This window comes from Haemorhous mexicanus, chromosome 1 (assembly GCF_027477595.1).
Source record: "Haemorhous mexicanus isolate bHaeMex1 chromosome 1, bHaeMex1.pri, whole genome shotgun sequence".
Lineage (NCBI taxonomy): Eukaryota > Metazoa > Chordata > Aves > Passeriformes > Fringillidae > Haemorhous > Haemorhous mexicanus.
This window is the reverse complement of record NC_082341.1, coordinates 156,597,716-156,625,334: the sequence shown is the minus strand read 5'-3', so window position 1 is coordinate 156,625,334 and position 27,619 is coordinate 156,597,716. Positions and strand designations below refer to the sequence as shown.

The following is a 27,619-nucleotide window of genomic DNA, read 5'->3' as shown; positions in this document are numbered from 1 at the left end:
AAGTCATTGATGCCCTTGCTGTCCCCTCTCCCAAAAAATGGGAGTCTGGAAGGATTCAGCTGAAGCATTCAGCTCCTCCAACAGCTCTGGGAGAGCAGCTCCATCTTGTACCTCGCAGAGAAAGCTCAGGAGATGCTACAGAAGGTGACACTTTTGCTTTAATGGCTGGGGCTGGCTTTGGCCAAGCAGAAGACACAAATCGGGCCCTCCTTTAGCACAGCTCCCCCCGACCCCCTTGAGAGCGAAAAAAAATAATCCCAAAATTAATAATAAACCCGAGTTTCCCCCAGATTGAAGGGATCGTTGGACACAGGAGCTGGGAGGTGGAGGTGCCTCGCTCACCTCTCGGCATGGATCCGACCAGCGGCACATTCCCGGGTCTGGGAGTCCTCATGGCCCAGCCAGGCTTGGGAAGCTTCCTGGGCAGCCAGTCCTGGAGCTCAGGGGACACCATGGAGCATGGTCAGTACATGGCCTCGTTGTCCCCCACGGCGGTGAAGGGGACACCGCTGTAGGTGCTCTTCTTGCTCCTCTTGCTCTTCTTGCTCCACACCAGCAGCGTGCTGGAGCTCTTGCTGTTCATCAGGCTCTTCCTGCTGTTCTCCTTGTTGCTCTTCAGCATCCCAGATCCCGAGGACATCACTGCTGCCTTCCTGTCCACCTGGTTGGGAAAGGTGGAGAGGGGAGTGAAGCCAGGGCAGCACACAGAGAGCTCCAATGAATCCTGTGGTTTTCCTGTGGGATGTGACTTACGGCTTTGGGACATTCTGTGCCCTGCAGGGTGATGACTCCAATGTCCACCCCCTCCTTCCCGGTGCTCTTCAGCAGCTGGACAACCTCGGCGTGCTTGGACCACTTGCAGTCCTTGCCATTCACGGAGATGATGTAGTCCCCCTCCTTCAGACCAGCTTCCTGCATGGAACGAAGGAAAATGTGCATGGACTGTCAGAGAATCTTGGAATGGTTTGGAAAGGACCTTCAAGATCATCCAGTCCCACCAGGGACACTTCCCACTATCCCAGGTTGCTTCTTGGACACTTCCAGGGATGGGACAGCTGCAGCTTCTCTGGGCAACCTCTGCCAGGGCCTCACCACCCTCACATCCAAGAATTTCTTCCCAATATCCATCTAACCCTGCCCTCTGGCAGTGGGAGGCATTCCCTTTCATCCTGGTACTCCATCCCTTGTGTCCCAAGTCCCTCTCCAGCTCTCCTGGACCTTTTTAGGCACTGGAAGGGGCTCCAAGCTCTCCCTGGACCCTTCCCATCTCCAGGCTGAAGAGAAGACACAACTCTGATCCAGATATGGACCATATCCAGTCCATACCCCAGTATTTGGGAAGATTTGAGTGTTCCAAAGAGGGATGTGATCCTGCTGCTAAGGAGAGTGTTGCTCCAGAGATGCTGGGATTTGGAGGGATGGGTTGGTGCTGAGGAAGCAGGGAGACTCTTAGGGCATCCCACCAGGATTCTCCAGCATCCTCTGATGGAAAACAAAGCTGCCCCTGTTTTTTGGACATGCCATCTTGCTCCAGCCACTGTGACATCCCAACACGAGGGACAAGGGAGCTGGATGGGCTTTCAGCAGTTAACAACTGAGCAAAATTCCATGTTTTCTCCTTAGCTATCTCCTAAAAATTAATCATTCCATGACGCCCACCTGCAAACCGTAGCCTGAGCTCCAGAAGGGATGAGTCTCCTCCTGAACTGTTTTAAGACCTAAAAACACCTGGAATCCCTCCAGGCAGCTCCCTTCTGGCATTCCCATGGGAATAGCAAGAAATTGGGATACTCACAGCAGCGCAGCCCCCAGGGATGACCCCGGCAATGAGGACGGGGGAGTCTCCTCGCAGGGTGAATCCAAAGCCGTTCTCTCCTCTCATCAGGTGGACCCTCCGAGCTGGATACCACTTGTTCTTGGCTGAGAACACGGACAGGGGGCCCTGGAATGAGGCAGAAACATGGAAAGCATCCTTTAGCTCCCTGGAACTGTGCAGCCTTGTAAAAAAAACCCAATTCCAGGGATGGGGAGGGGGAAGAGGAAGAAATCCTGTCTTTTACAGGGAAAACAGTCCCATCATCCAAGAAGAAATGATGGAGGCAGAGCCTGTCTGGATCTGGAGGATACCAGGAGCAGGGTGGTGGGACGGGTCACCTGTTCAGGGTCACTTTCCCCCAGTTCTTTCCCATTTTCCCCTCTTTTTCCTGCTTTTCCATTCCCACAGGAGCAGGACATTCCTGCTTGCCCTGGGGCTGAAATGCACAAGCTCTCCCTGGGGTACTCAGGGGATGATCCTACCACAGATCCCACCACTGTCCTGAATCCCAGTCCTGCTCCCCAGGACCCCAAAAACCTAAAGAGGGCATGGATAAAGCTCCAGTAGGATTTTCCTGGTACTTCCTGCCACCAAAACCCTTCTTCCCAAGGGTCTCTTGGGAAAAGCCCACCCAAAATTCCTGTGCCTGCTCCCCTGTCACAGAGGAGCTTTGTGACCCATTTAGGTGTCACAGACACAGATCCCAGCCCTCCTCCTGCTGCTCCTCCTTGCAAAACTGCTGGAGAGAGGGATAAGAGGCTGCAGGAAGAAGGAATCCAGGCAAGCAGAGCATGCAGGGGAGGAGGAGGAGACGGCTGCTCCCTCGGGATATTCCCGTTCCCGGAGCTGTACGTACCAGCCTGTGGAAGAGGTCGGTCACCTTCACCTGGGAGAAGTTGGGGGATTTGATTTCGGGTTTCTGGTGCGTTTTGGCTGATGGGAGGGAGAGAAAAGCACAGAGAGGGGGTGACCTCAGGTAGTTGGGGCAGCCGCTGCCGTCCCAAAGAGGGACAGCGTGACCCCGTAAGAGCCAGGACCTAAAATCCTGGAATAGTTTAGATTGGAACTCAGAGATCATCCAGGCCAATCCCCCTCCACAGCAGAATTCCCCATGGAGTCCTTCCACCCACAAACCCCCTCCCCACCCACAATCCCAAAAAACCCCCACTCACGATGGATGTCCGGAGCCTCTCCCGTCTCAAAGAAATCCTCCTCGTGGTCGATCTCGGAATATTTGCTCAGGGAGCGTTTGTGGGCGAAGGACAGGACCTCCTGCAGGATATCCATCTTCCTTAGGATCTTGCACAATCCATGGATCCTCATGGCCTCCTCGTGCTTCATGATGGCTTTTTTGAGGTGAGCTTTGCCTGTGAGGGAGCAGAGGGAGCTGAGCCCGATGGAGCGGCAGCTCCGGCGCCGCTCCCGCTCGGCTGCCCACGGATTTCAGGAGTGGTGCCACCACCCCGCTGTGACTCAGGGACAGCCCAGTCACGTTCCCAGCCCTAAATGGGGTCGGTCCCAGCCCGATGGAGGGGTGGGAAGGGACCTTGAAGGGTGACCTACTTCGCTCCCCTGACGGCAGAGCTGGCAGATGTTCCTGAAAAACCACCCCCGACGTCCCTCCTCACGCTTAACCTCAATCTCCTGAGCAAATTAACTTCTCTCCATCGCCTCGGATCCCTCGGGAATGGGAACACGAGAACAACCCAGCCCCGTCCTCCTTGGGATGGTGCAACACATCCCTGTTTTCTAGGCTAAGCCTTTTCCTTGTCTTGCAGGTCCTGCTCTCCATCCTCTGCTCTTTGCTCCTCTCCACTTGCCTTCAGCGTGTTCCCACCCTTGGGAAATGGAAGTGGTCGGGAAAGAGGAGCTGAAATTCCAGTGACCCACGGATATCAATGCAAAGCATCTCCTCCGTGGGAAACTGCAACCAAGGCAGCCGTATCCAAGGCTAAACTCCCAGAAAAGCTCTCTCCGTGTGTCTCATGGAAACACGTGTGCCTGTGGCATTTCACGTTCAGGACACACGGTGGCAACAGAATCCAGGGAGACGAGGCCTCCTCCAGACTCCTGGAATCCACAGCCAGAGGAACTTAACAACTGAGGGAATGTTTTGGGGTTGGATGGGAAACAGAGAGGAGATTCTCCCTACTTAGAATTTTTATCAAATCTATAAATTGTGAAAATATGGAGAATTAATAATAATAATAATAATAGTAATAATAATAATAATAGAATCATGAAATGGTTTGGGTTGGAAAAGACCTTAAAGCTCATCTCATTCAAACCCCCCTTCCCCAGGGAGGGACACCTTCCAACATCTCAGTTTGCTCCAAGCCCTGTGTGACCTGCTCTTGGACACCTCCAGGGATGGAAATCCACAACCTCTCCGAGGTTTTCCCTTCCTGCAAACCAATTTCAAGATGAGCTTGGTATCTGCACATCTTTTTTTTACCAGGAATGTTGAACAGAGCCCATTTTCCCCAGGAAAATCAGGCAGAGCTGGAAAAGCTGATGCAAACCACATCTGAGGGTGTTGGAGTGGTGTCACCAAAAATACTTGGATTTTGGGGTTTATACTCATTCTTGGTGGGGTCTGCCTCCTTCCACACATGTGCAAGGAGGGAAAAGAGCTCCTGGGGGAGGCAACATCCCAAATTCCAAGTGCTGAGTTTGCTCTTGGTGCAGCCTTGTTGAGGAGGGGCTGCCAAGACACGACTTCAGCTGAATAAGCAGCGTCTGTTCTTTCCCTGGAGCTGAAATCCCGCATGGGAAGAAGTTCTTGTCTCCCAAGAATTCGCAGCAGCTGAAAAAGCCACCCCCTGAGCATCTGCTGTGTCTTGTTTTCCAGCCAAATCAGCCCAAACCAAGGAGCTTCCAGGATCTCCGTGTCCCTATGGATTTCTCTGTAGTGTTGGGTGACGTTACCTGGCTTGGAACACCTGGAATTTTTCCTGTCAGAGCTGGACAGGTTGGGACAAGCACCATGAGTTGGTCCTCACACCCTCAAGGGGACTGTGATGCTTTTCTGCTTCCCAGGAGAAGAAATCTCCTGAGAAATTCCTCTTTGCATGGAGAGATTCCCCTAAAACCTCATCATTTGTGGGAATCAGGATGGGATCCAGAAATCTGTGCTCACCCAGCTTTCTCCTTTCCTCAGGATCCTGCAGCAGGACACGAAGTGACGGCCCCTCTGGCATGGTGACATGGAATTGCAGGAAAGCCTTCTCCTGCTCCAGCAGCTCAGCATCTGAGGGAGCTGTGGGAAGGAAATGGATGGGGATGGGATTAGGGAGAGGTCAGGGCCACCCAGGCCCTCGTGGCAGTGGGAACAAAGAAGCCACACCCACATTCAGGTGGCCCTGGCAGCACCTTCCTGTCATCCAACCACAGTCTGCAAGGAAGCAGAGATGGGCCCAGGGATGATCCCAGCAGGGAATGCACCAGGATCTGAAGTTAAAGGCAGGATTTGTCCTGAACACAGCTTTTTTTTCCTTTTCCTGCCTTCCTATGCTCCAGTGTGGAAGCAGGATTGGGAATAGAGAGCCCTGGGAGATCACTGACAGGGAAACGAATGAGACAACAAAATCAGGGAATCATGGAATGGTTTGGGTTGGATGGGACCTTCAAGACCATCCAATTCCAACCCCTTTCCACAGGGAGGGACACTTCCACTTGGCTGCAAGCCCCAGCTATCCTGGTCCAGGATAATTCCAGGGATGGGGCAGACACAGCTTCTCTGGGAATTCCAGTCCAGGGCCTTACCACCCTCACAGGGAAGAATTCCTTCCCAATATCCCAACTATTCCTGCCCTCTGACAGTGGGAAGCCATTCCCTGTGTCCTGGCACTCCATCCCTTGTCCAAAATCCCTCTCCATTTCTCCAGGAGCTCCTTGAAACACTTGAAGGTCTCCCTGGAGCCTTTTCTCTAGCCCACAGTGCAACCAAGGAGGTCGTTCCATGGAAAAACAGAGATGGATGAAGCTCTCCCAGGCTCTCCAAACCCCACACTAGGCTTTTTTAACCCTTTTTTCTAGCCCAAATTGCTCCTAATCCTCTTTGGCTCACTTAGGGCTGCACAGCAGCCTCTTTCCCTGGACCCAGAATATTCCAGGGAGTTTTGTTGCTCCAAACAGAGGATTTCAAAGCCTGGTGGGCATAGGGATGCAGAGGATTGTGAACTGGCGGCTCCAGGGCTGGCTCTCCCTGTGCCAGCTCCTGCCATGTCAGCATCCCTGAGGGATTAAAACTGCAGTGTAAGGAATTTATTCCCAGCTGGTTATGGAAGCAAAAGATTTGTTATTCTGACAAGGGAGAGGTGGGAGCAGGAACATGAGATCCCAACAGCAGGCAAAAAAATTCCCAAATTAGGCATCTCCTGCAGATTTCTGCTTCCCACGGTGCCTAAGGTCACCAAAAATTTTAGGGGGAAGGTTTGCCCTGCCCCTTGGTACCCCATGGAATCCCATCTCCATCATCATCCTCTCCTGTTTGGATCTCTAAGCCCTTCCAGCTATACATTATCCCCCCCTCTCCCATCTCCTTGCTCAACCCAGCTTCTGCAACGCCCACATGGCACAAGGAAGATTTTGGGCAGGCTCTGGAGCGGGGGAGGCTGTGAGGACAGTCTGGCAGCCACTGGTCGCAGCACTGGTTTTGGCAGCCAGCCTTCAAAAAGCTTCCCAGCCACCCACCAGGTGACACTAAAGGTCACCAGGAGCATCTGCTGCCCACCCCCGGATCCTCTGCTCCATCCCAAAATTGCTCCCAGGGTGTTGGAGGTGGCAAAGATGGAGATCAAGGGTCACATCTTGAAGTCCTGCTCCAAGTGACTCCATGGAACCATGTGTACCTTGCTGCCCCCACCCTGAGACTCCCAGGACATCCATCCATGAGGCTGGAAGTTAAATCCAAAGTATTTTTGGATTTATTTTTGATTTTTGAAGCCCTCGGCTGGCCCAAAGCAGGCAGGTGACCCTTTTTTCCCCACCCAGCCCCAAAGGGGACAGCAGGTGACATCCCTCCAGCAGCTTTTTCCTCCCCTTCTTAAGGATTTTTCCCTGTGGAAACCAGAAGTATGGAAAAATCTGCCTTGGGGATGAATTGCTGAGTCCACAAAGAAGATGAAGAGCTCAGAGCTTTCCAAAAACTTCGGGTGTTGTATTTATAACCTCTTTTTTTTTTGGGAATCCCTCCCCAAAACCCAGGAATCATGTGAAATTAGTACTTGGATGAGCAGGGAGCTCCCTCCAGGCCGGACACTCACCGGGGCAGTCACAGAGGGCAATGGCAGCGAAATAATGGGAGAGGGCTTTGAAATGCTCCGACTTGACTTGGACCATGGTGGTCCAGGAGAAGGGAACGTAATCCTTGACGTGGGGCTGGCTCATGGTCTGGTGCACCAGGGAATAAACATCTTCCACCTGGGAAGAGGGAAGGGAGAAGAGATGGGATGCAGGATGTCCCTCGGGAGATGGTGACAGCAGGGACCACAAAATCCCACCAAATCCTCTCCTTTCCAAAATCCTCACCCTTGCTGCCTCCTGAGCCAGCTGCAGGCGGGCCAGGAAGTCGTACTGGGCACGCAGCAAGGTCATCTTCTCAAAGACACACTCCTGGACCTGGGCCACCATCAGCCTCACCAGCATGGTCAGGGAGGCTGCGCTCATGTCCAGGCTGGGAGCGTTGGAGAAGTTTTCCTTCAAGTAGTTAAAGGCACCTGGAAGAGAGAGAAGCTCCTGGAAGTTACCAGGCTTGCGAGGAAGATAATCAAACTTTGGGATCAGGCAGGATTCCCTCCAAGAACAGGCTTCCCTCCAATACTCAAATATCTCACCATCAGTGGTGGGTAAGAAGATCTGAGGTCCCACCCTTGCCATCTAAACCATCCTTGTGTCCAATTCCTTCTCCAAAGCCCTGGGTGATCCCAGTTCTAGGCTCTGTTTTTTCTATAGGGAGATGGATCAGCCTCTCTCCTCTCCACAGCTGGGACATCCTTTTGGATGCCATCCTTTTGGGGGACATCCTTTTTGGCTGTTGGACCATCCCAACTCCTCTTTCCAACCCACACAACCAACGTGAAGCCACCTTGCACTCTGTTTGTGACCCCTTGGGAACACCTCTTCCTACGACTGCTCCCACCCCTTCCTGAGCTTCTGTGGATCATTCCCACCTTTCCCAAAAGCTTCTTGGGAAGAAGAGGAAGAGGAGAAGCCACTTACCAGCTGCCTTCTGGAAGGCATCGATGGCCTGGTTGAGGCCGGGCAGGGAGGCGCGGTCCTGCCGCGCTCCGATCTGGGTGTGCAGCGCTCCGAGGTTGAAGAGGACACTTCCCTTCTCGAAGGCCAGAGCCCTCTGGTGGGATGGGACCCCTGTCAAGGAGTCGTACCTGGAGAAGTGAAGAGCCAACAGCTGCCCATCCCCTGGTCATGGCTCCCAAAGTGTCCCTGTCATGGTCCACACAAAGTGTCCTCACTCATGGAAAGGGTTGGAACTGGATGATCTTGAAGGTCCTTTCCAACCTAAACCATTCCACGATTCTCATGGATGCAGGAGGAGCCTGAAGGGTTTTCAGCACTCAGGTGGGCTTGCAGGCACCATTCCCATCATAGTACATCCCATGGGATTTGTGTTCCCCCCTCCCTCCCCAAATTAACCCACTCCAGGCAACAGCAAATCCAGATCCTGGTGTCCACCAGCCCCGGCAGAGATTCCATCACAGAAATTTGGATCCTGACTCCCTCCCCACCCAGGTGGGATAGGGAAAGCTGCACCCACCAGTGGAAGAAGACGCCCAGGGTTTTGGTGGGAGGGAAGAACCGGCTGTCAAGGAAGTAGAGCTGGTTGTAATATTCCATCAGGAGCTCCAATCCGGCCTCGTTGCGGCTTGGGGTGCGCATGGCCTGCGGGAATGGGAGAGGAGACATGGATGGGAAAAGGGGGACAGCGGGACAGGACACAGGGAGTGGCTTCCCACTGCCAGAGGGCAGGGATAAATGAGATATTGGGAAGGAATTCTTCCCTGTGAAGGTGGTGAGGCCCTGGAGTGGAATTCCCAGAGAAGCTGTGGCTGTCCCCATCCCTGGAAGTGTCCAGGGCTGGGTTGGATGGGGCTTGGAGCAGCCTGGGACAGTGAAAGGTGTCCCTGCCCATGGAAGGGGATGGAATTGGATGATCTTTAAGAGCCTTTCCAACCCAAACTATTCCATGATTCTGAGTTTCATTCATGGGGAAAGTCTGGGTGCTGGGACACTCAAATGTGGAAGCAGCAGCCTCGAAGTTGTGCTGGAAAAACTCATGGAAAATCTGATTTTATAAGTCCTAGGGAACAAACAGGATTTTTTCCCCTCCTTTCCCAGACTGCTTTAAATTCCCTCTTCTCCAAAGCCTACCTGGAGAGAAAGAAGTTGTTCAGCCTTGCCAGGGGTGAATTAATAACCATAAATAATGATTGTACTATAAATTTTATTGCTGCTCATTTGTAGGTCAGCAGGGCATTGAGGATAGGGAAAAAGAACAATTCCTGAAAAATCTGTACTATTTTGGAACCTATAAACCAAGTCCAAGGTGCTCCAGCATGGGAATGCTGCACCCCGAAATACAAGGATAAATATGGAATTTGGAGAAAGGACGAGGGGATCCCCCCCAAAGGAAATGTGGCATCTCCAAGGAGTGATCCTGGACGAGACAAACTTGGGAAGCCAAGGGGCACCAACCTGTCGCAGCTCCATGAATTCCTTGATTTCCTTTTCAAACAGGACACCCTCCTCTCCATAGTGTTCACTGATGAAATCCTGGATTGGGAAACAGAAGAAAATCCTGATTTTTATTATTTAAAGGGAGATTTCTTTCATGTAAGAATTTTCCTCTTGTGCCCACAAGAAAACCTCCACTAAGTAATAATCTCCTCCCTTTCCTGCTCTCCAGCATCTCCAGACCTTCATCTCCCACTTTCCCATGTTTTAAGTCCAGTTCCTTTCCATGCATTTATTTTTTTGGTAGCTTTTCCAAATGGGAAAATGAATTTCAGGTGCTTCAGCACTGATCAACGAAACGCCAAAGCTCACCTTGAGCGGTACTAGCAAATCCAGCTCCTTGGTCTCCTTGAGTCCCAGAGGGATCATGGGAACACTGATGGATTCACTGGAAGAAGACAAGAACCTGTTTGGTGGTCGGATTAAAAGTCTTGGATGGATCCTGTGGGTTGGAGATTAAAAGGAAGCAGCTTCTTGCGCTGGGCTGGTGCTGCTCCTATTAAGAGACTCCATATGGAAAAATGCTCTTCCCAAAAAGATTTGGGAATGGCAGCATTGGAGGAGAAGTGCTAAAAAACACCCAAAACATCTTATTACAGCTCCTGATTTTCAGAGGAATCCTGGATGTTGGGTGGGCAAGGCAGGATCAAGCCCTCACCAACACAACAACCCTCTCTCATTATCCCCCCAAATTGCTGGTAACTCATTAATCAATCATTAATTGGGGAGGAAAACAGGCAAAGGAAGTTATGAAAACCAGGAGAGCAAGGCAGGGAATTAGCACCCACATTTTCCTTGGAACAAACAGCTCCAGGAGCTATAATTAGTGCAGAAAGCCATTACTGCTCATTCCCTAACAAGAATTCCACTGGAATCCAATGTCTGGAATAAACAAAGGGGGTTTTGTTTGGCCTGGGCAGGGTTTGGAGTTGTTGTCACTCCTGATTTCTTTTCAAACCAGGGCAAGCAAGTGGCAAATTGGGAAGACTGAGCATCCTTGAAAGGGAATGTGCCTGGAAAAACACGTGTATGGACACAGAAATGTGGAATTGTGGAATGGTTTGGGTTGGGTTGGAAGGGACTTTCAAGATGATTCATTCTCACCCACTGCCATGGGTAAGGACACCTTCCGCCAGCCCAGGTTGCTCCAAACTCCATCCAACCTGGCCTTGGACACTTCCAGGGATCAGGGAACCACAGCTTCTCTGGGAATTCCATTCCAGGGCCTCACCACCCTCACAGGAAAGATTTTCTTCCCAAAATCCCATCTATCCTTGCCCTCTGGCAGTGGGAAGCCATTCCCTGTCCTGTCCCTCCATCCCTTGTCCAAAGTCCCTCTCCAGCTCTCCTGGAGCCCCTTCAGACATTGGAAGGGGCTCTGAGGTCTTCCTGGATCCTTCCCTTCTCCAGGCTGGACATTCCCGGCTCTCCCAGCCTGGAGAAGGAAAGGATCACCTCGGAGCATCTCCGTGGCCTCCTCTGGACCTGCTTCTGCTGTTGGAGCCCAGAGCTGGATGCAGAATTCCAGGTGGGGTCTCACCTGAGCAGGGCAGAGGGGTAGAATCCCCATTTTTCTGCTACACATGCTGTGGGATGAGCCTGGGATGGGGGGGATTTCTGGGATGTGAGCACATGTGGATGAGGCATTTCCAGCTTTTCATACACTAACACTCCCAAATCCTTGTCCTCCGGGCTGCTCTCCATCCCTTCACCCCAGCCAGCCTGGATTTGTGCTTGGAATTGCCCCATCCCAGGAGCAGGATGTTGCACTTGGCTTTGTTGAACCTAATGAGGCTCATCTGGAGCTTATTCAGGTCCTTCCGGACCCCATCCCATCCCATCCCATCCCATCCCATCCCATCCCATCCCTCAGCCACATCACCCACACAACACCTCACACTGCCATCCAACACCTTCTGCCTCAGGAAGGGAAAAGGAGGAAAAGAATCCCAGCATCCCAGAATTGTTTAGGCTGGAAAAGACCTCCAAGATCATCGAGTCCAACCTGTGACTGATCCCACCCAGCCCAGAGCACTGACTGCCACACCCAGTCATTCCTTGAACATTTCCATGCATTGTGATTCCCATCACCAAAATGTCCTGTTGGGAAGAACTCTGGTGGGATTGTCAGGAAAAGGGGGTCAATACAAGGGAAGATGGTTCTTTCTTCCCTATTCCTCCTCCTTTGGGACATCAGTGTCCAAAGGATGCTGCATCTATCCCAAAACATCCCAGTATCCCCACGGAAAAGCTGATTTTTCTCCCCTTGCAGCTCTAGAAGGGAACCACTGACACTCCCAGGATGAAAATTTTCCAGGGATTCTGGCCCATACCCCAAACCTCCCCTATCTTCCAGCCACCACCTCGTTGTCCCTGACCATGGGAAGGTTTGGGTTGGAAGGGAACCTCTGAAGGTCATCCCAACCTTCGGCCATGGGACAGAGCAGGGTGGACAAGGCAAGAGCAGCTTTTCTCCTAGAAAAACTCCATAACAGAGGGAAAAATTAAATCCCAAGGGAACAGGCTGCTCTTCCCAGACCTACCTCTCATTCTGATACACATCCATGCTGCTGTTGAGCTCTTCCAGCTCTTCCTTCAGGAGCTGAAGGTTGGAGTTGACGTAGCTCAGCTCCAGAGCCACCGTTTCCTTCACCTTGTGGTTGCTGGTGGCCCTGCAAGAAACCAATGGATCAAATTTCCCACTTTTTATCCATGAATTTATTTTTTCCACTCCAGACTCAGTTACCCAGTGGTGCAATCCACGTGCATCGAGCCCAGCCTTTCCATAGGATTGTGCCTCTGGTTCTCCAGGTGATGCTGGAACGGTTTGGAGGGGATGGGACCTCTGAGGGTCATCCCATTCCACCTCCCGCCATGGGACACCTTCCACTGTCCCAGGTTGCTCCAAGCCTCATCCAACCTGGCACTGGACACTTCCAGGGATGGGGCAGCCACAGCTCCTCTGGAAATTCTGTTCCAGGGCTTCACCACCCTCACAGTGAAGGATTTCTTCCCAATATCTCATCCGTCCCTGCCCTCTGGCAGTGGGAAGGCATTCTCTGTGTCCTGTCCCTCCATCCCTTGTCCAAAGTCCCTCTCCAGCCCTCCTGGAGCCCCTTCAGGCACTGGAGAGAGCTTTGAGGTGTCTGTGGAGTCTTCTCTTCTCCAGGCTGGACATTCCCTACTCTCCCGGCCTTTCAGGATTAGGGAAGTCCGAACATCCAGGTAGAGGCTGAGCCCAGGGAAAACTCATTGCAGTGCAGCATCCAGGAATTCCTGCTCCAGATCCACCTTCCCCTTGCCCATTCCCACTTCACCTCCAGTGCAGCCTCAGCTTGGGCTTTGACCAGTCCAGGTGCTCCCCCATCCCAAATAAATGGATTTGAGGAGGAAAAACTCATTTTTGGGTGCAAAAATCATTGTGGAAAAGAAAGGATTTGTGAGCTCTTGCCCTGCCTTCCCTGCTCTTGGCAGGAGCTGTAAACACCAGGGATTGATTCCAGCTGTTCCCAGCAGGACAAGCTCCCAGGCTGATTATTCCCTGCTTATCTCCTCCAAAGGAAAGCAGGGAGAGATAACCCAGAGCTGAAAGGGGCTCTGGCTGCTGAACCATGCTGGGATCCAGGAAAAACAACACATGGACAAGCTCTGCTTGACCAGGAAACTGCTTCCCTCCAGCTTTTCCAAAGTATTGCTTTGACATGGATTTTTATGGATTAAATCCTCCTAGGTCCTGCCCTGCCCTGGGGCAACAGAAGGAGCTCCAGGGTTTTCCTTTGAAAATCTGGTGGTTCAGAGTCTCCTCCTGCCTCTCCTTTGCCAGGATTTTCCAAGACCGAGGAATTTTTTTATTCCAAACAAACCAAACCACGGCACATCCAAAGATCCCCATGGCTACTTCCAATGAAAAATCCTTCAGCATTCCTGCAATTCCCCAGGCACCATCACCCTATGTTTCCATATAAACCAGTATTTAATCCCTATAAACTTAGATTTAATTCCTGTTTATCCCCCACACATCCCAACACGTCTAGGACACCGTCAGTCCGATTTTCATCCCATATGGATTAAGGAGAGTATTCCCTCCTTGCTCCCAGCTGACAACAATTTTTTTTTGGGTCTCAGCAGGTCCCTGATTATTTTCCAGGTGTCTTAGCACAGTTACCAGGAAAAAGGTTTTCCTGGGGTACTTGCAAGTGCCACACACAGCAGAAAATCCTGGAGTGGGTTGGGTTGAAAAAGATCTTCAAAATCATGGAATTCCACCCCTTTACTATGGGCAGGGACACCTTCCATTATTCCAGGTTGCTCCAAGCCCTGTCCAACCTGGCCTTGGACACTTCCAGGGATGGGCAGCCACAAATCCTCTGGGAATTCCATTCCAGGGCCTCACCAACCTCACAGCCAAGATTTCCTTCTCAATAGCCCATCTAATCACACCCTATTCCAGTTTAAAACCAATCCCTGTGTCCCATCCTTCCATCCTTTGTCCAAAGTCCCTCTCAAGCTCTCCTGGAGCCCCTTCAGGCACTGGAAGGGGCTCTGAGGTCTCCCTGGATCCTTCCCTTCTCCAGGCTGGACATTCCCAGCTCTCCCAGCCTGGCTCCAGCCCTTAGAATATCTCCATGGCTTCCTCTGGAATTGTTCCAGCAGTTCCACATCCTCCTGCAGTTGGTCCCCAAAGCTGGATGCAGAATTCCAGGTGGGGTTTCTGCACCTGAGCAGGGCAGAGGGGCAGAATTCCCATTTTCCTGCTGCCCATGCTGTGGGATAAGCCCAGGACAGGGGGAATTTCTGGGATTTATTTTGTGATTTTTCTTTTGTTCCAAAAACCTGGACATTTTTATCTCCCCCATTCCTCCACTCCATCCCAGTTTTTGAACAGGAAGGAAAAGGTTTCCTCTGGCTCTTCCCATTTATTTACCCAGCAAACAAATCCACTGAGCAAATACCACATGGATTTCTTTTCTCCAACACCCCATTCCTGCCAACTTTTCCAGGAAAAAACATGGAAAGGCTGAACAGGAATATTTTTACCAAGCATTGAGGTAGTTTGTTTTTAAATTTAAAGGCAAAATCCCAGCAAATTCAGCTCCAAACAGCTCCAGGCTGGACAATCCACAGTTTTTACCACCAGCACCAGGATAAAGATCCAAAGGAATTTTATCCATGCACCACAAATCTTTAATTTTGAAGCAATAACCTTTAGACTTGCAACATAATCCCCCCCCTCCTCCTCATCCTTTAATTTCAAGCTTGATTATTCCTTTTTCCAAAGTTTCATAAGCTTGGAGCACCGGAATGCCGAGAAATCAACTTTATTACTCAGCTGGATTTGTGGGAGGGAGGGAGGAAGGGAGGCTGCTCCAAAGGACAGCCAGAGTGCTGAGCCAGCTGAAAAAGAGCCCCCTCAGTGCATTTCCCTGACAATTAAGATATGTTTTGCATCCCGTTTTTCCTCACTCCCACTTCCCACAGCTCCAATTCCAACCTAAACCAGGCTGGTTTCTGCTGAGCCAGCACATTTCCCTCTGCTGTTTGTTTGGTGGTTTATTTTTTTTTTTTACTATAACACAGGAGAGGCAGAAGTTGGGATTCCGTGGCTTTTTTTCCTTAATTAAACGAGGCACAGCAACGTGGATGAAGCAGTGAGATCCCATCCCCCAGGAAAACACCTTTTTTTAATGGATCAAACATTATCCCCTTCTTCCAGGTGCAACAGGAACACTCCATTGATGGCAAATCATTCCAGTTCCAATGTGGAAAGTTAATTTTATTTTATTAAATTTCATTTTATTTGGGATAAAAACAATTAACAAGTTAGTAAAATATTCCCAAAATATTGTACTTTAAGGCAGATTTATGGATCTTTTTATAATAAAGACCTGCCCAGCCTGGAATGTGCTCCAAATATTAAGGGAAAATGAAATAAACACAAAAGATGCTAAAAAAAGTTGTCCTTGGGATAAAATTCCTGTGGATGTGGCACTTGGAGACAAGTGGTGGCCTTGGCAGTGCTGGGGGAATGGTCAGACTCAGTCCTGAAGGGATTTTCTGACCTATTTATGATCCTAAAGCTGGATTTCATGGAATGGTTTGCAGTGGATCTTCAGAAAACCTCCAGTTCCATCCCCTGCAGGGACTTTTCCCTATCCCAGATTTGTCCAAGCCCCATCCAATCTGGCCTGGACACTTCCAAGGGCAGGCAGCCACAGCTTCTCTGGGAATTCCATTCCAGGGCCTCACCACCCTCACAGGGAAGAATTTCTTCCCAAATCCCATCTATCCTTGCCCTCTGGCTGTGGGAAGCCATTCCCTGTGTCCTGTTGCTCCATCCCTTGTCCCAAGTCCCTCTCCAGCTCTCCTGGAGCCCCTTCAGGCACTGGAAGGGGCTCTGAGGTCTCCCTGGAGCCTTCTCATCTCCAGGCTGAACATTCCCATTCCCAGTTCCCATCCTGGTTCCTGAGTAGAGAGGCTCCAGCCCTTGGATCATCTGGAGTCACTCCAACAGCTCCATATCCTTTGGATCCACTCACTGGCTTTTCAGACCAGAGCTCTGCATTCCAAACCCAACCTAAGCCACAAATTCATTCCCATTATCCCATCTGCTCCCATCCTGATTTTCAAATCTTCCAGCAGCTGAATCTTGCATATCAAGACTCTATTCCTGTCTCCAACCAAATTCCAGAGCCAGAGGGATGCCCAGGGGATGAGGACTCACCGGAAGAGGTTTTCTGCTCCCGCTCTCATCCTCATTTCCTTGTTGATCTGTTGGTTGATCCGGGCCCGGCGATGCTGGAGTTTGCTGCGCTGGGTCTGGGCAAAGGGGTCACAGCCCTGCTGAGAGACAAGGGCAGGTTCTCATCCCAAATCCACGTTTTGGGATTCAAAAAATCCCATCAATTCTGTAAATTGCGCACTTTCAGAGCCCAGTCATGGAATGCTTTGGGCTGGAAGGGAGTTTAAAGATCATGGAATTCCATCCCTTACCATGGGCAGGGACACCTTTCTCTATCCCAGGTTGCTCCAACCTGGCCTTGGACACTTCCAGGGATGGGGCAGCCACAGCTTCTCTGGGAATTCCATTCCAGTGCCACACCACCCTCACAATAAAGAATTCCTTCCCAACATCCCATCTAATCTGACCCTATTCCAGTTTAAAGCCATTCCCTGTGTCCTGTCTTTCCATCCCTTATCCCAACTCCCTCTCCAGCTCTCCTGGAGCCCTTTTAGGCACTCAAAGGAGCTCTGAGGTCTCCCTGGATCCTTCCCTTCTCCAGGCTGGACATTCCCAGCTCTCCCAGCCTGACTCCAGAGCAGAGGTGTTCCATCCCTTGGAACATCTCTGTGGCCTCCTCTGGATCTTCTCCAGCAGTTCCACATCCTCCTGCTGTTGGACCCCAGAGCTGGATGCAGAATTCCAGGTGGGGTTTCTGCACCTGAGCAGGGCAGAGGGGCAGAATTCCTATTTTCCTGCTTCCCATCCTGTGGGATAAGCCCAGGACACTGGGAATTTCTGGGATGTGAGCACATGTGGCCAGGTAACACTGAGTTTCTCATCCCCCAGACCTTCCCCTGCCCCTGGAATAACCATTTTATTCCCTAATCCTATGCATTGCCAGCAGGGATTTCTTTCCCTGAGCTCTTTCCAAACCCATCCCTGAACAGGAATTCCACATCCCCTTCCCAGGCTCTGGACATGAGCCAAGATCCAGGGGGGCTGGAGATGGGCTCAATACGACCCCAAAGCTCAGGAAGAAACGAGATCCCAAGGCCACCTCCAGGATATGGAGCACAGGGAGTCAAGAGTTCACAGGGATGCAGGAGTGAGGGGCTTACGGCACTAAATTGATTCCATCCTTTCCGTGGCTGGCTCGGAATTTCTGCAGAGGGGAAAAACACACTGAATTCCTGACTTCAGGAAATAGCAGCCACCGAATTTCCCTCTGGCTCACAGGGTTATTATGGGACGCCTTACGGAACGGGGCATCCCCAAATCCAGGGCCATAAAAGCTCTGCCCAAGTAGGAATGATTCCCATTGAAGATTCAGAGGGATGAGCCTCTGGAAGATCCCTGGATAAAAAAATCCCTGGTTGGGAAGGCACAAGCTTGGGAAGTTTAAGAGCATGGAAAGGTCTGAGCCTGCAAATTATGGGAAGATCCCCAAATCATGGAATGGTCTGGGTTAAAAGAGACCTTAAGGATCATCTCATTCCAACCCCTGCCCTGGCGCCGTTTTCCCAGAGAAGCTGTGGATGACTCAGGAAGTGTTCCAAGCCAGGCAAGGTTGGATGGGGCTTGGAGCAACCTGGGATAGTGAGAGGTGTCCTTGCCCATGGAATGAGACGATCTTTAATGCCCCTTCCAACATAAACCATTCCATAATTCCATGAAATGCTTGATCACCTCTCTGATGGGACCTGGCAAGGAGGAAATGGAAAATTTTGCTTTTCCATGGACTTCAGCTTCCTTAAAATTAATTCCTCATATTTGAAGTCCACCGAGTGCTGCTTCCTTTGGAAAAGGGTCTGGGATTAACAGTGGGATTTTCATTTAAGGGAAAGATTGGAGCTCCTAATTGGTCCCTTGGAGACTGAGGAATCAGAGTGACTCCAGCTGGTCCATAAATCTGTGGGATTAATGCTTTACAGCGATCCATGAATTTTATGAAAGGAACCAGCTGGAAGCATAAGATCCCAATTATCCTAAAAAAGCAGTGGCATTTGAGGAAAACACCCCAGTAGCTGCATAAATATTAGGTCTGAAATACTCAGGAGCAAAGAGAGCAAAGTTTGATCCTGAATTGTCACTTCTGGATTTGTCCTGAGGAGAATCCACCCATCCTGTTGGCTCCCTAGGGAAAAACCAATCTAGGAATCAGAGGAAAAATGGGAAAGGATCAGGAAATCAAGCCAAGAAGTAAAGTGAAGGTGCTCATTAAAATTTCAAGGTTTAATTTCAAATTTCAAGATGAGATCTCTGAGAGCTTGACAGACCCAGAGACAAACATATGCAAATATACCCAAATATATGCAAATGAGACAGTTCCAGATTCCCTCTCTGTGCCTCCAGAGCCACAGAAATCCAGAAATCACAGAAAGCTCTAGAGGTGAGAAGTTTCTCTTCTCCAACTCCCTCTCTTCCTGCAAGTTCCAGCACCCTGGAGTCCTTTCCACCTCTGGCAAAAATTTGTTTGGAAGCAGCCAGAGGATTTTAAGGGAATTTTTGTGGAGAAAAGGAGCAAAAACCACCTGGAGACACAGGGAAGAGGCCCAGGAAGTGCAGGTGGAATGATGGAAAAGGCACAAGTAGGAGGATTATCCAAACCCAAAATAAAGTTCGTTGTCTGGAGGGAAAGCAGGAAGGTAATGAAGGAAAGAAAGGAGTGGGATGCAGAAGACACTGGGATGGCTCCCCAAGATATTCCAAGAGGGTTAAAACCTCTTCCCTGCAGGAGCCATGAAAGGATTTAGCAAATTGATTTGACTTCTCCTGCTGGGAAGCACTAAAGCTGTTTGCAGAGCTGAGGGGCCTTTTCCTGGCTTCTCCATCAGATTTAATGGGATGAGTTCTCAATCCCTATCCAGGCTCCTAAGCCAGCAGCAAAAAAGTGCTGGAAAACTAGAAGCCCTTGATATAAATCCAAAGCCTTGTGAGGTTAAGTCAGGAATTCAAGGATTTCTCATGATATCCGCAGATTTTGTTTTCATCTACATTTATGAGGCTGGAAAAGTGCATGAATATGAGCTTGCTGCACATCTTCCCTCAAGTTGGAGGCTCTGCCTTGATCCCAAAAAATCACCCCTGGCTTGCATGGATCAATAGAAACATCATTCCATGAGGAACAACCAAGCCCCATCTGCAGGAGCTCCTGAAGGAGGAATGTTGTAATTCCCCAAATCTTGGAGCAAGAAGGAAATTTGGCTCCAGGAAAGCATAAAAGGCCATCTTTAAATCCAAAGATAAATGAGGAAGATAAGGAGTCAAGCAAAGAGCCTTCCACCTTCCAACAGTTCAAAGGATCCCAAAGCTTCTCCTGTCAGAGTTCCAATTGAAAACTAAAAACCACAGAATGAGTTTCCAGGGATTTAAACATGACTTACGTAAAGGGGGAAAAAAAATCCCACCAAAATCCCACTGTTGGGTTCCAAAAGGGATTTTCCTTACTGAATTCACCGTTCAAGCTTTCAAGGTCACCCCTATAAGGTCAGAAGAAAGAGAGGCTCTTTCATCCAGGCTTTGGGGGGCACCTGGGGACTCCTGGAAAAGGGAATTTGGGTGGTTTAAGAAGCCGCTCTAGAGATAATCAGACTTTTCCTTCCTGGTTTAAAGGTTTTAAAGGAAGAACAAGCACAGATCTCCTCCATAAACTGTGGAGAAGCCATGGAACAGCAGCTCTTGTTTGTACACAGGGAATAATGGAACAGAAATACATGAAAACGAGTGAGGTGTGGCCAGCCCTGACATTTACTACCTGTGACAAAGCAGGATTAAGGTCAGGAACTGGACTCTGTGATCCCAACGAGTTGATTCCAACCCATTTCTGATGATTTTATTGCAATAAGGCTCTTTAAGGCCCAGAAAAATCAGGGGAAATCCCTCTGCCTTCCACCCTCTCACGGAAGTGACAACAGAACAAAAAATCCTCACCAAGGCTCTCCACATGAGGGAAAAAAAGTTTCCATAAGACCCTTTCCAGAGGGAATCAAGCTCCCCTCTGAGGGAGGGCAAAGATTCTCCAGCCTTATCTTTGCAGGGAATGTTTGGAATGACTCAAGGGCTTTTGTCACTTCCAGCCACCTCTCCCAGTTCCAGAGGGCCCATCCAGGGTGGCAATTAGGAGTCCTTAGGGAATGTTTACTCAGGGTGGACTTTGAACTTCCCACCCCCAGGAGATGAAGCCTTGGGTGACTCCTGGGTGACAGCCACACCCTGAGAGTGATTTGTGACCTCAGTGACAAAGACAAGGCACCTGGGACAAACTGAATCACCTGGAGGAAGATGTAGAAGCCAGTGATACCATGACAGAGGGATTGTTTCTGCTCCTTTGTAGCTGGAAGCAGCAGAGAAGGAGGAAACTGAAGGATATTAAGTGAAATGTGGGAAGGGAAAAGGGGATCCTTGGAAGTGCTGTTAAAGTTTCAAGGAAGACAGAAATGGAGATGCAGACCCAGTTCCTGAAGAACTGGCACAGATCAGGAATGTGCTGGTAAAATCCAGGCACAGATCTCTCCAGAGAAATGAGGAAGGGGTTGGTAACTGGGAGTTATAGCCCCAGCAGGAATTGCAGGAAAAGCTCCTGGAGATACTGGGAGAACCTGACTGGATCCAGAAGCTGCTCCACAGCTCAGCTGCCCAAGACTGGACCAAGCTGGGCCATGTCCAAGACCAGTTTTGGCCACAAAGGAGTCACCCCCAGGATTCCTCCCAATTAGGGAAGCTGGGGAATGCCCAGAGAGAAACTGAGGAAGTTTAATTTGAGCAGAGACTCCAGACATCCATAATGTGGGAAGAAGAGTCATCAGCTGGTGCTGAGCTCAGCTCCACAGCCAGCTCCACCTCCAGGGAGACACCTTCCCGCTCCCAAGGACAGGGAATGAAGGAAAACAGGACTCCAGCCAGTCTGGATCACTACTGTGAGTGTGCACAAACACACTGAGACCCTTTCCTGCCAGGAAAAGGGATATCGAAGGGATGATGGAACCATGGAAAGGTTTGGGTTGGAAGAGACCTTCAAAATCATGGAATTCCACCCCCTGCCATGGTAGGGACACCTTCCACTATCCCAGGCTTCTCCAAGCCCCATCCAACCTGCCCTTGGACACTTCCAGGGATGGGGCAACCACAGTTTCTCTGGGAATTCCATTCCAGTGCCACACCACCTTCACAAGGAAGAATTCCTTCCCAGTATCCCATCTAATCTCACTCTATTCCAGTTTAAAGCCATTCCCTGTGTCCTGTCTCTCCATCCCATGTTCCAAGTTCCTCTCCAGCTCTCTTGGAACCCCTCTATGCACTGGAAGGGGCTCTGCGGTCTCCCTGGATCCTTCTCCAGCTGGACATTCCCAGCTGCCCCAGCCTGGCTCCAGCCCTTGGAGCCCTCCCTGATCTCCTCTGGACCTGCTCCAGCAGCTCCAGGTCCTTCTGCTGTTGGAGCCCAAAGCTGGACCACAATCCATGATCCCAACCCCATGCACTGGGCCCATGGTCTGTGGCTCCAACCTCAACCCCATCAATTTCTCCCACTAAACACCTACATCCCACTCCAAAAAAATAAAAAATAAATCAGGGTTTTATTTCCATGCCCTCTCAGCAGCACCGGCACTTCCTTACACAGAGTTTTTCCTCCAAACAGGAAGTTCCCAAGGGCACAGATGATTCCAGGCTGGAATAGGATAACTCTCAGCACCTGTTTTAATTCCAGAACCACGCTGGTCTTTAAAGCATTTTCACAGAGCCACAGCTGTCAGCTGGAATTTTTATTCCTCTTTGGAATCCACAAGTTTTTGAGTCAGGCCAGCACGGGAGAAGCAGCCAAGTGACCCTGCTTTAGCCACATTATCCCGTGGGACAGAGAGGAAAACAAAAGCCAGGGAAGCACTCCACACATAAAAACAGGCTTGGAAATTCTCCTTTTTTTCCCCCCAGGGTTATCCAGAATTTCCTTCCTTTTTTTCCAGCCAGAAACATTTAAGAAATTAATATGAGCTGTTATAAGACAAGCAGGAAGTGACAACAAGTGGGTTTTTACTCCCTGAAAATCTATTTAGATAGGAAATTCCCTGTCATGGAATTAATCTCATGGAGCACCCTGGCTCCGAGCTGGGTTTCTGTGGGAGACAGGAGCAGCTAAAACCTCTAAAACCTTTTATTGAGAATATGGTTACATCACAGAGCCTTTGAACAAATGAGGGGAGGATTAAGGTTTTAAATTTCCCAAGTGGCCTCGCTGGTGGTTCATGCAGTCAGCAAGAGGAAGAGAAAAATAAACCCAGGGGTGGGAATAAAAATCTGGGGGATTGGGGGTTTTTAAACAGCACAAACTGCAGTAAAAAATTGAATTTTAGGAGGGTGAAAGTGCTCTGAGGAGGTGGGGGAGGCACAGAGTCAGGGCAAGGTGCCAGCAGGAAACAGGTGGATTAAGTCTTCACTCCTAGGACAGAAAACTTGGCAAAAAAAAAAGGATTAAAAATCACTTTTTCAGCAGCATTCAGGACCCCCTGCAAGGCAGAAAATATGAATCCATGCTCCTGGATGTTATCAGGGTGATAAAAACAGCAGGAAAAGGTTGTGTTGATAATTTCTTTTAAATAACAATAACAAAAAGAAAGCAATAGAGCTCATCAGGTGTTCTGCTGCTTTAATTAAAAAATAATCATATTATGACAGAGGCTGCTGATGCCCTGCCCAGTTCTCCCTCCAAAGCTTGGCAGCATTTTCCATGTTTTCCTTTGTGCTCCAGACCCAAAAAGAACAAATGGGGAAAAAGTCCCAAATCCCACCTGTTAACCTTCCCCCACGAGCATCACCTGCTCCTTAGACAAGGCCCCGAGTTAAACCCCGACCTGGTTTAAGGTTGCAACCTCTTGAGCTGCAGCCCAGGCTCAAGTGACTCCAGATCAGATTGATCCAGGGGGAAAAAAAAAAAAAAAAATCCCTTCCAGAGCTTGGCTGAATTTGGCTTTCTTGGTCATTTGGGATTTTTTTTTTAGGGGTGTTTTAGGTTTGGGACTTTTTGCAAGAAGAGCTCAGATTATGGAGTGAACTCGCTGCTGGTTTATCCTGCTGGATCTCAGAGGGCAAAACTAATGGGAAAAATGCTTAAATAGACCCAAAAATGAATGCTTTCCATGTTTTCTTGCTCCCTGACCCCAAGAAATCAGGGGCTGGTGGAAGCCTGAGGGCAATTCCCACTGATTCCATCCCAAAAGTTGGTAATTAAACAACAACACCAGAAGAGCAATCAGCCCCATTTCTCCCACGCATCCCAAACTTCCCTGGGAGCACCTGCCTGGATCAGCTTCCCACGGGCAAGAAGGAGGAAAAAAACCCAAAATCTCGCAGAATGAGGTGAAAAGCAGGCACTAGGAAGCTTGGGGATGGAGCCAGCAGAAAAGATGGGATTCAGGGACAGAGCTTTAGGGATGAGGAGCTGGGAGGGAGCTGCTTAGGGCTGTTTATGGGGCAGCAACAACATTTCCACCCCTGGCAGGGTTGGATATCCCTGTGCCCCCATCCACGGGCACAGTCATCCCTATGGATGGGACAGGGATATGGGGCCATCCTCACCTTCCGTGTGCTGCCGCTCTTCGGGCCGTGCAGGAGGACAAGGCCACCGTCCCTGTCCCCATCCGGGCTCTCCTCCTCGGGGGGCATCATCTCCAGGGATGCAACATCCACAGGCTGGGAATGGGGGGCTGGAGCTGGGGCGCTCCTGCTTGAGCTCACAGGGGGGTCTGGGGGCTCGGTGACCCCTCCTTTAGCCCCACCGGGCTCCAGATCCCAGGCCTGTCCTAACTGGGGGCTTAAACCCCTCCTAAGCCCTGCTCTATTCTGTTGCAAGGGCCCCTGCACTCAACATCTGGCCAGATGTGAGCCCACAGCTTCCCTCCTAGCAGAAATAACTTGGGGAAAAGAGAGGACACAAACCCCTTTTGTAAAGCTACCCCAGGTAGGGGGATGTTAAATCCCACCAGACCCTAAATGGGGGATGTTTAAACTCCCCCAAAACCCGCTTGGAAGAGCTGCTCTGGATAAGGGAAAGAGGGAGTTTAACCCCCCCCAAACTCCCCTAAATAGGGGGGTGTTTAAACCCCTACAAATTCCCCCTGTAAGAGTTACTCTAAATGGGATAGGGGAGGTTTAAACAGAGAGACCCTGAGTAGGGAGGGAGCCAAACCCTTTTAAAATCCCTTTACAGGGCTACCTCAAATGGGGGCGAACCCCCCCAAACTCCCTTTTAGAGCTATCCTAAATAGAGGGGGAAGTTTAAACCCTCCCAAAACCCCTTTTCAGAACTACCCTAAACACACGGAGTTCAAACCCACCTTGTACAGCGACCCCAGACGGGGCGAGGGGTTAAACACCGCCCCCCCACTCCCCCACAGCGTAAACGACCCCAAAATCCCCCTCCCAAAGGTACTCCAGCCAAGAGGACCGCCCCAAAACCTCCTTCCAGAGCCAAACCTCGCCGAACTACAACTCCACAGCCCTGCCCCGCCCCGGGACCCTCCGGCCGTGCCCCCGCTCACCCCCGGTGCCCCCTCAGGCCCCGCCAGCCCCGCAGCGATCGCGGCAGCTCCGCCGAGCGCGGGGCATAAGCAGGGCGAAGGGGCGGGTCTTAGCCGCCAGACAACCAGTGACAGAGCCGCACAGCTTTGATGGACAGAAGAGCTGCCTAATAGAAGCGCGGAATTGGGAGAGGCGGTGGGGGGGAGGAGTGGAGGGGCCGTTGCCCGTGGCAACGGTGGGAATTAGAACGCGGGTGACGTCACGGGAGGCGGGGTTCTAGGCCCCGCCCACAGGCACGGCTGGAGTCGGGCCGCCCCTCACGGCTCCGCAGCTGGGTGGGTTCCGATCCCAGGTCGGACACATCTGGAGGATCCCAGCTAAAACGAGGGGCAACTTCCGCATCCCGACCACAATCTGGACCAGCCTCGACTCCAGCCAGGCGACCGCCCCCATTTGCAGCCACGTCTGGGCCTGTCCCCACTCGCTGCCTCACATCTGGGTGCTTGTATGTTCCTACCCCGGCCACATCTGGATGTCCTCACCTACCACAAGGAGCCCCCGCGCCCATCCCAACCACATCTGGACTGCTCAACTTCAGTCCTCTGCCACCCCCATGGCCACATCCCTCCCTCATTCTGCCCCTCCAACCCCTGCACCCTCCTCCCCCTGGCTTCCCCCCTCCTCTCCTCAACATCTGGGCTGCTGTGCCCTTGCCCTGTTGGTAGCTGGTCCTGTATAAACCATAGTTTAATATGAAATATAACGAAAAAATGATGAAGAAATAAAATCAAATCCACCTTTTTCCTTTTTGCAGGCAAATCCTGCCCCGTGTTCCTGCTCTGAAACTTTGTCACTGACCAGAGGAAGGTCCCTGAGTCTTTATGAGGGCCACAATGAGATTAGTGAGTGATAAATCCCATTTATATCAATGGGACACAGGGAATTCTATGTGGATCCAGCTGCTTATTGGGTGGAAAATGTTAGCACAGGATACATTAAATATTTTATAGGGTGCGGATTGATTTTATAACTGCATTTATTAAGCCCGTTACACCTTTCCCAGTTATTTTTTTCTCATCATGACTTAAAGGGCTGTGTGATCCCAGTGAAGGGCTTCTCTCCCTCCAGGATTTTCCAATCCAAAAGGAACAGCTGTAGAAGAAAAGTAGAATTACTGGTTAATCTGGACTATTTCATGGATACATCCCCCAACAGCTGCTGTGTTGTCACCAAACAGTGCAGGGATCCCATTCCACTCTGGTTTTCCCTAAGGATGAGCCAAGCCCGCTTTGTGTTCCAATTTTCCCAAGCCAGAGCTCCCATTCCAATTCCAATTCAATTCCCCATTGCAAAGAGCATCTACGAAGGGAAAAATCCATAAAAATACACAAAAACTCAGCTTAAATTTTAATGGATTTATCCCAGGTTGTGCTTGGGTGGGATTGAGGAGCAAACTGGAGCTGCTCCAGGCTAGGACATGTTTTTCGAAGCTCACATCCCTGCAAAACCCATTGTGGACATGGAAAACTTAGGAGAAAGCTGAGTAAATCTTATGGAATCCAGGGAAAACAGGAGAAATTCCAACCCAAGCTGTCCTTGGAAAGAGGCGGACAAGGGCAAACAAGCCCCGGCTTGAAGTTGTCCTTCCCTGCTCCCTTCCCCGGGGCTGGCTCCCATCCCTGGACAACCTCTACTCATCCAGCCAGAAAGGTGGCTTGGATGTGTTTTTCCTGGGATGGCGCAACAGGGATCAAAGAGGCTTTCCCAGATCCAGCCCTTCCTCCGGGGGTTTCCTCTCCCGGCCGCGAACCGGGCGGGACCTTCCCAGGGGAATGTGGGGTCCCCCCTCCTCATCCTGGCTGGGGATTCTGTGTGGAGCAGTGCCCTTTATTGACCCAAATCCCTGAGTTTTCCTGGAATTATGGGATTGGTTTGGGTTGGAATGGGATTGGAAGGTCATCCAGTACAGAGGGCAGGGAGACCTTCCACTAGAACAGGCTGATCCAAGGCCTTGGACATTTCCAGGCATGGGGCAGCCACAGTTTCTCTGGGAATTCCATTTAAGCACCTCACCAGCCTCACATCCAAGAATTCCTTCCCAATATCCCATCTAATCTCACCCTATTCCAGTTTTCCAGTTTAAAGCCATTCCCTGTGTCCTGTCACTCCATCCCATGTCCCAAGTCCCTCTCCAGCTCTCCTGGAGCCCCTTTAGGCACTGGAAGGTGCTCTGAGCTCTCCCTGGATCCTTCTTTTCTCCCCTAATTTGGGGAAATCTTTTGCCCATTATCCCAATTCCTCATCCCACTCCCAGGTGTGCTGCTCACACCTGATTTGGGATGGATGAGGACACTGGGAGGCTCAGCTGGGATGAGGTTCTTGATGACATCAGGGGCAGGTGGGAAACAATGGACTCATCCCATGAAAAGGTCTGGATAGGAGTGGGATGGGTTTCAGGATGAGGGTTCTGGGCAGTAGGAGCCAGTGGGATCTGGGCTTTGTGCCCAGACTCCTCTACATCCAATCATGGGGCTCTGAGGAATGAGAAGCAGCTGAGAAAAGTTGGATTTGGGGATTAATTTGATGATGTAATTGAAGAGGAAACCTCTCTTGCCAAGCAGGTTTTTCCTGATTATTTTTAAATCCATATTTTTTCCCCCATTTTCCACCTGAGTGGTCCAAAGTATTTCCCTGCTTCCCAAGTCTCCTTGCTGAGGAGTTGCTGGTTGAGGGACTGTCCCAAAATTCAGCTTTTGGGCTAAAACTTCATTTCCCAGGGTGCATCTTGGGCTGGGAGCCTCCAATCAGGCTGAGGG

The 27,619-nt window shown here is 50.6% G+C and overlaps 1 protein-coding gene across 2 annotated transcripts; it reads right to left on the bottom strand.

The window, feature by feature from the left end:
* Positions 1–140: 140 nt before the first annotated feature.
* On the bottom strand, positions 141–24,663 carry RHPN1 (rhophilin Rho GTPase binding protein 1). 2 transcript variants are annotated; one of them, XM_059867971.1, is made up of 15 exons: positions 23,862–24,663; positions 16,293–16,411; positions 12,115–12,243; positions 9,884–9,959; positions 9,533–9,610; positions 8,595–8,719; positions 8,039–8,205; positions 7,349–7,536; positions 7,084–7,240; positions 4,956–5,075; positions 2,989–3,183; positions 2,673–2,749; positions 1,796–1,942; positions 754–912; positions 141–661 (listed from the first exon to the last, which is right to left on the bottom strand). In XM_059867971.1, the coding sequence occupies exons 1-15, from the start codon at positions 23,949–23,951 to the stop codon at positions 464–466; spliced, it is 2,025 nt and encodes a 674-aa protein (XP_059723954.1). In that variant the 5' UTR covers positions 23,952–24,663; the 3' UTR covers positions 141–463. The 2 variants fall into 2 exon arrangements, with proteins under 2 accessions (XP_059723954.1, XP_059723964.1); XM_059867981.1 differs by having other exon boundaries at positions 16,293–16,408; positions 23,862–24,662.
* Positions 24,664–27,619: the final 2,956 nt, after the last annotated feature.

Bases quoted from the DNA above. Each gene is read 5' to 3' on its own strand.
- RHPN1 (XM_059867971.1), bottom strand. From the start codon at position 23,951: ATGATGCCCCCCGAGGAGGAGAGCCCGGATGGGGACAGGGACGGTGGC. The intron at 16,412-23,861 runs GTGAGGATGGCC...CTTGTCTCTCAG, and splicing joins AGAGCGGCAGCACACGGAAG to CAGGGCTGTGACCCCTTTGC. The intron at 7,537-8,038 runs GTAAGTGGCTTC...TCTCTCTTCCAG, and splicing joins TGCCTTCCAGAAGGCAGCTG to GTGCCTTTAACTACTTGAAG.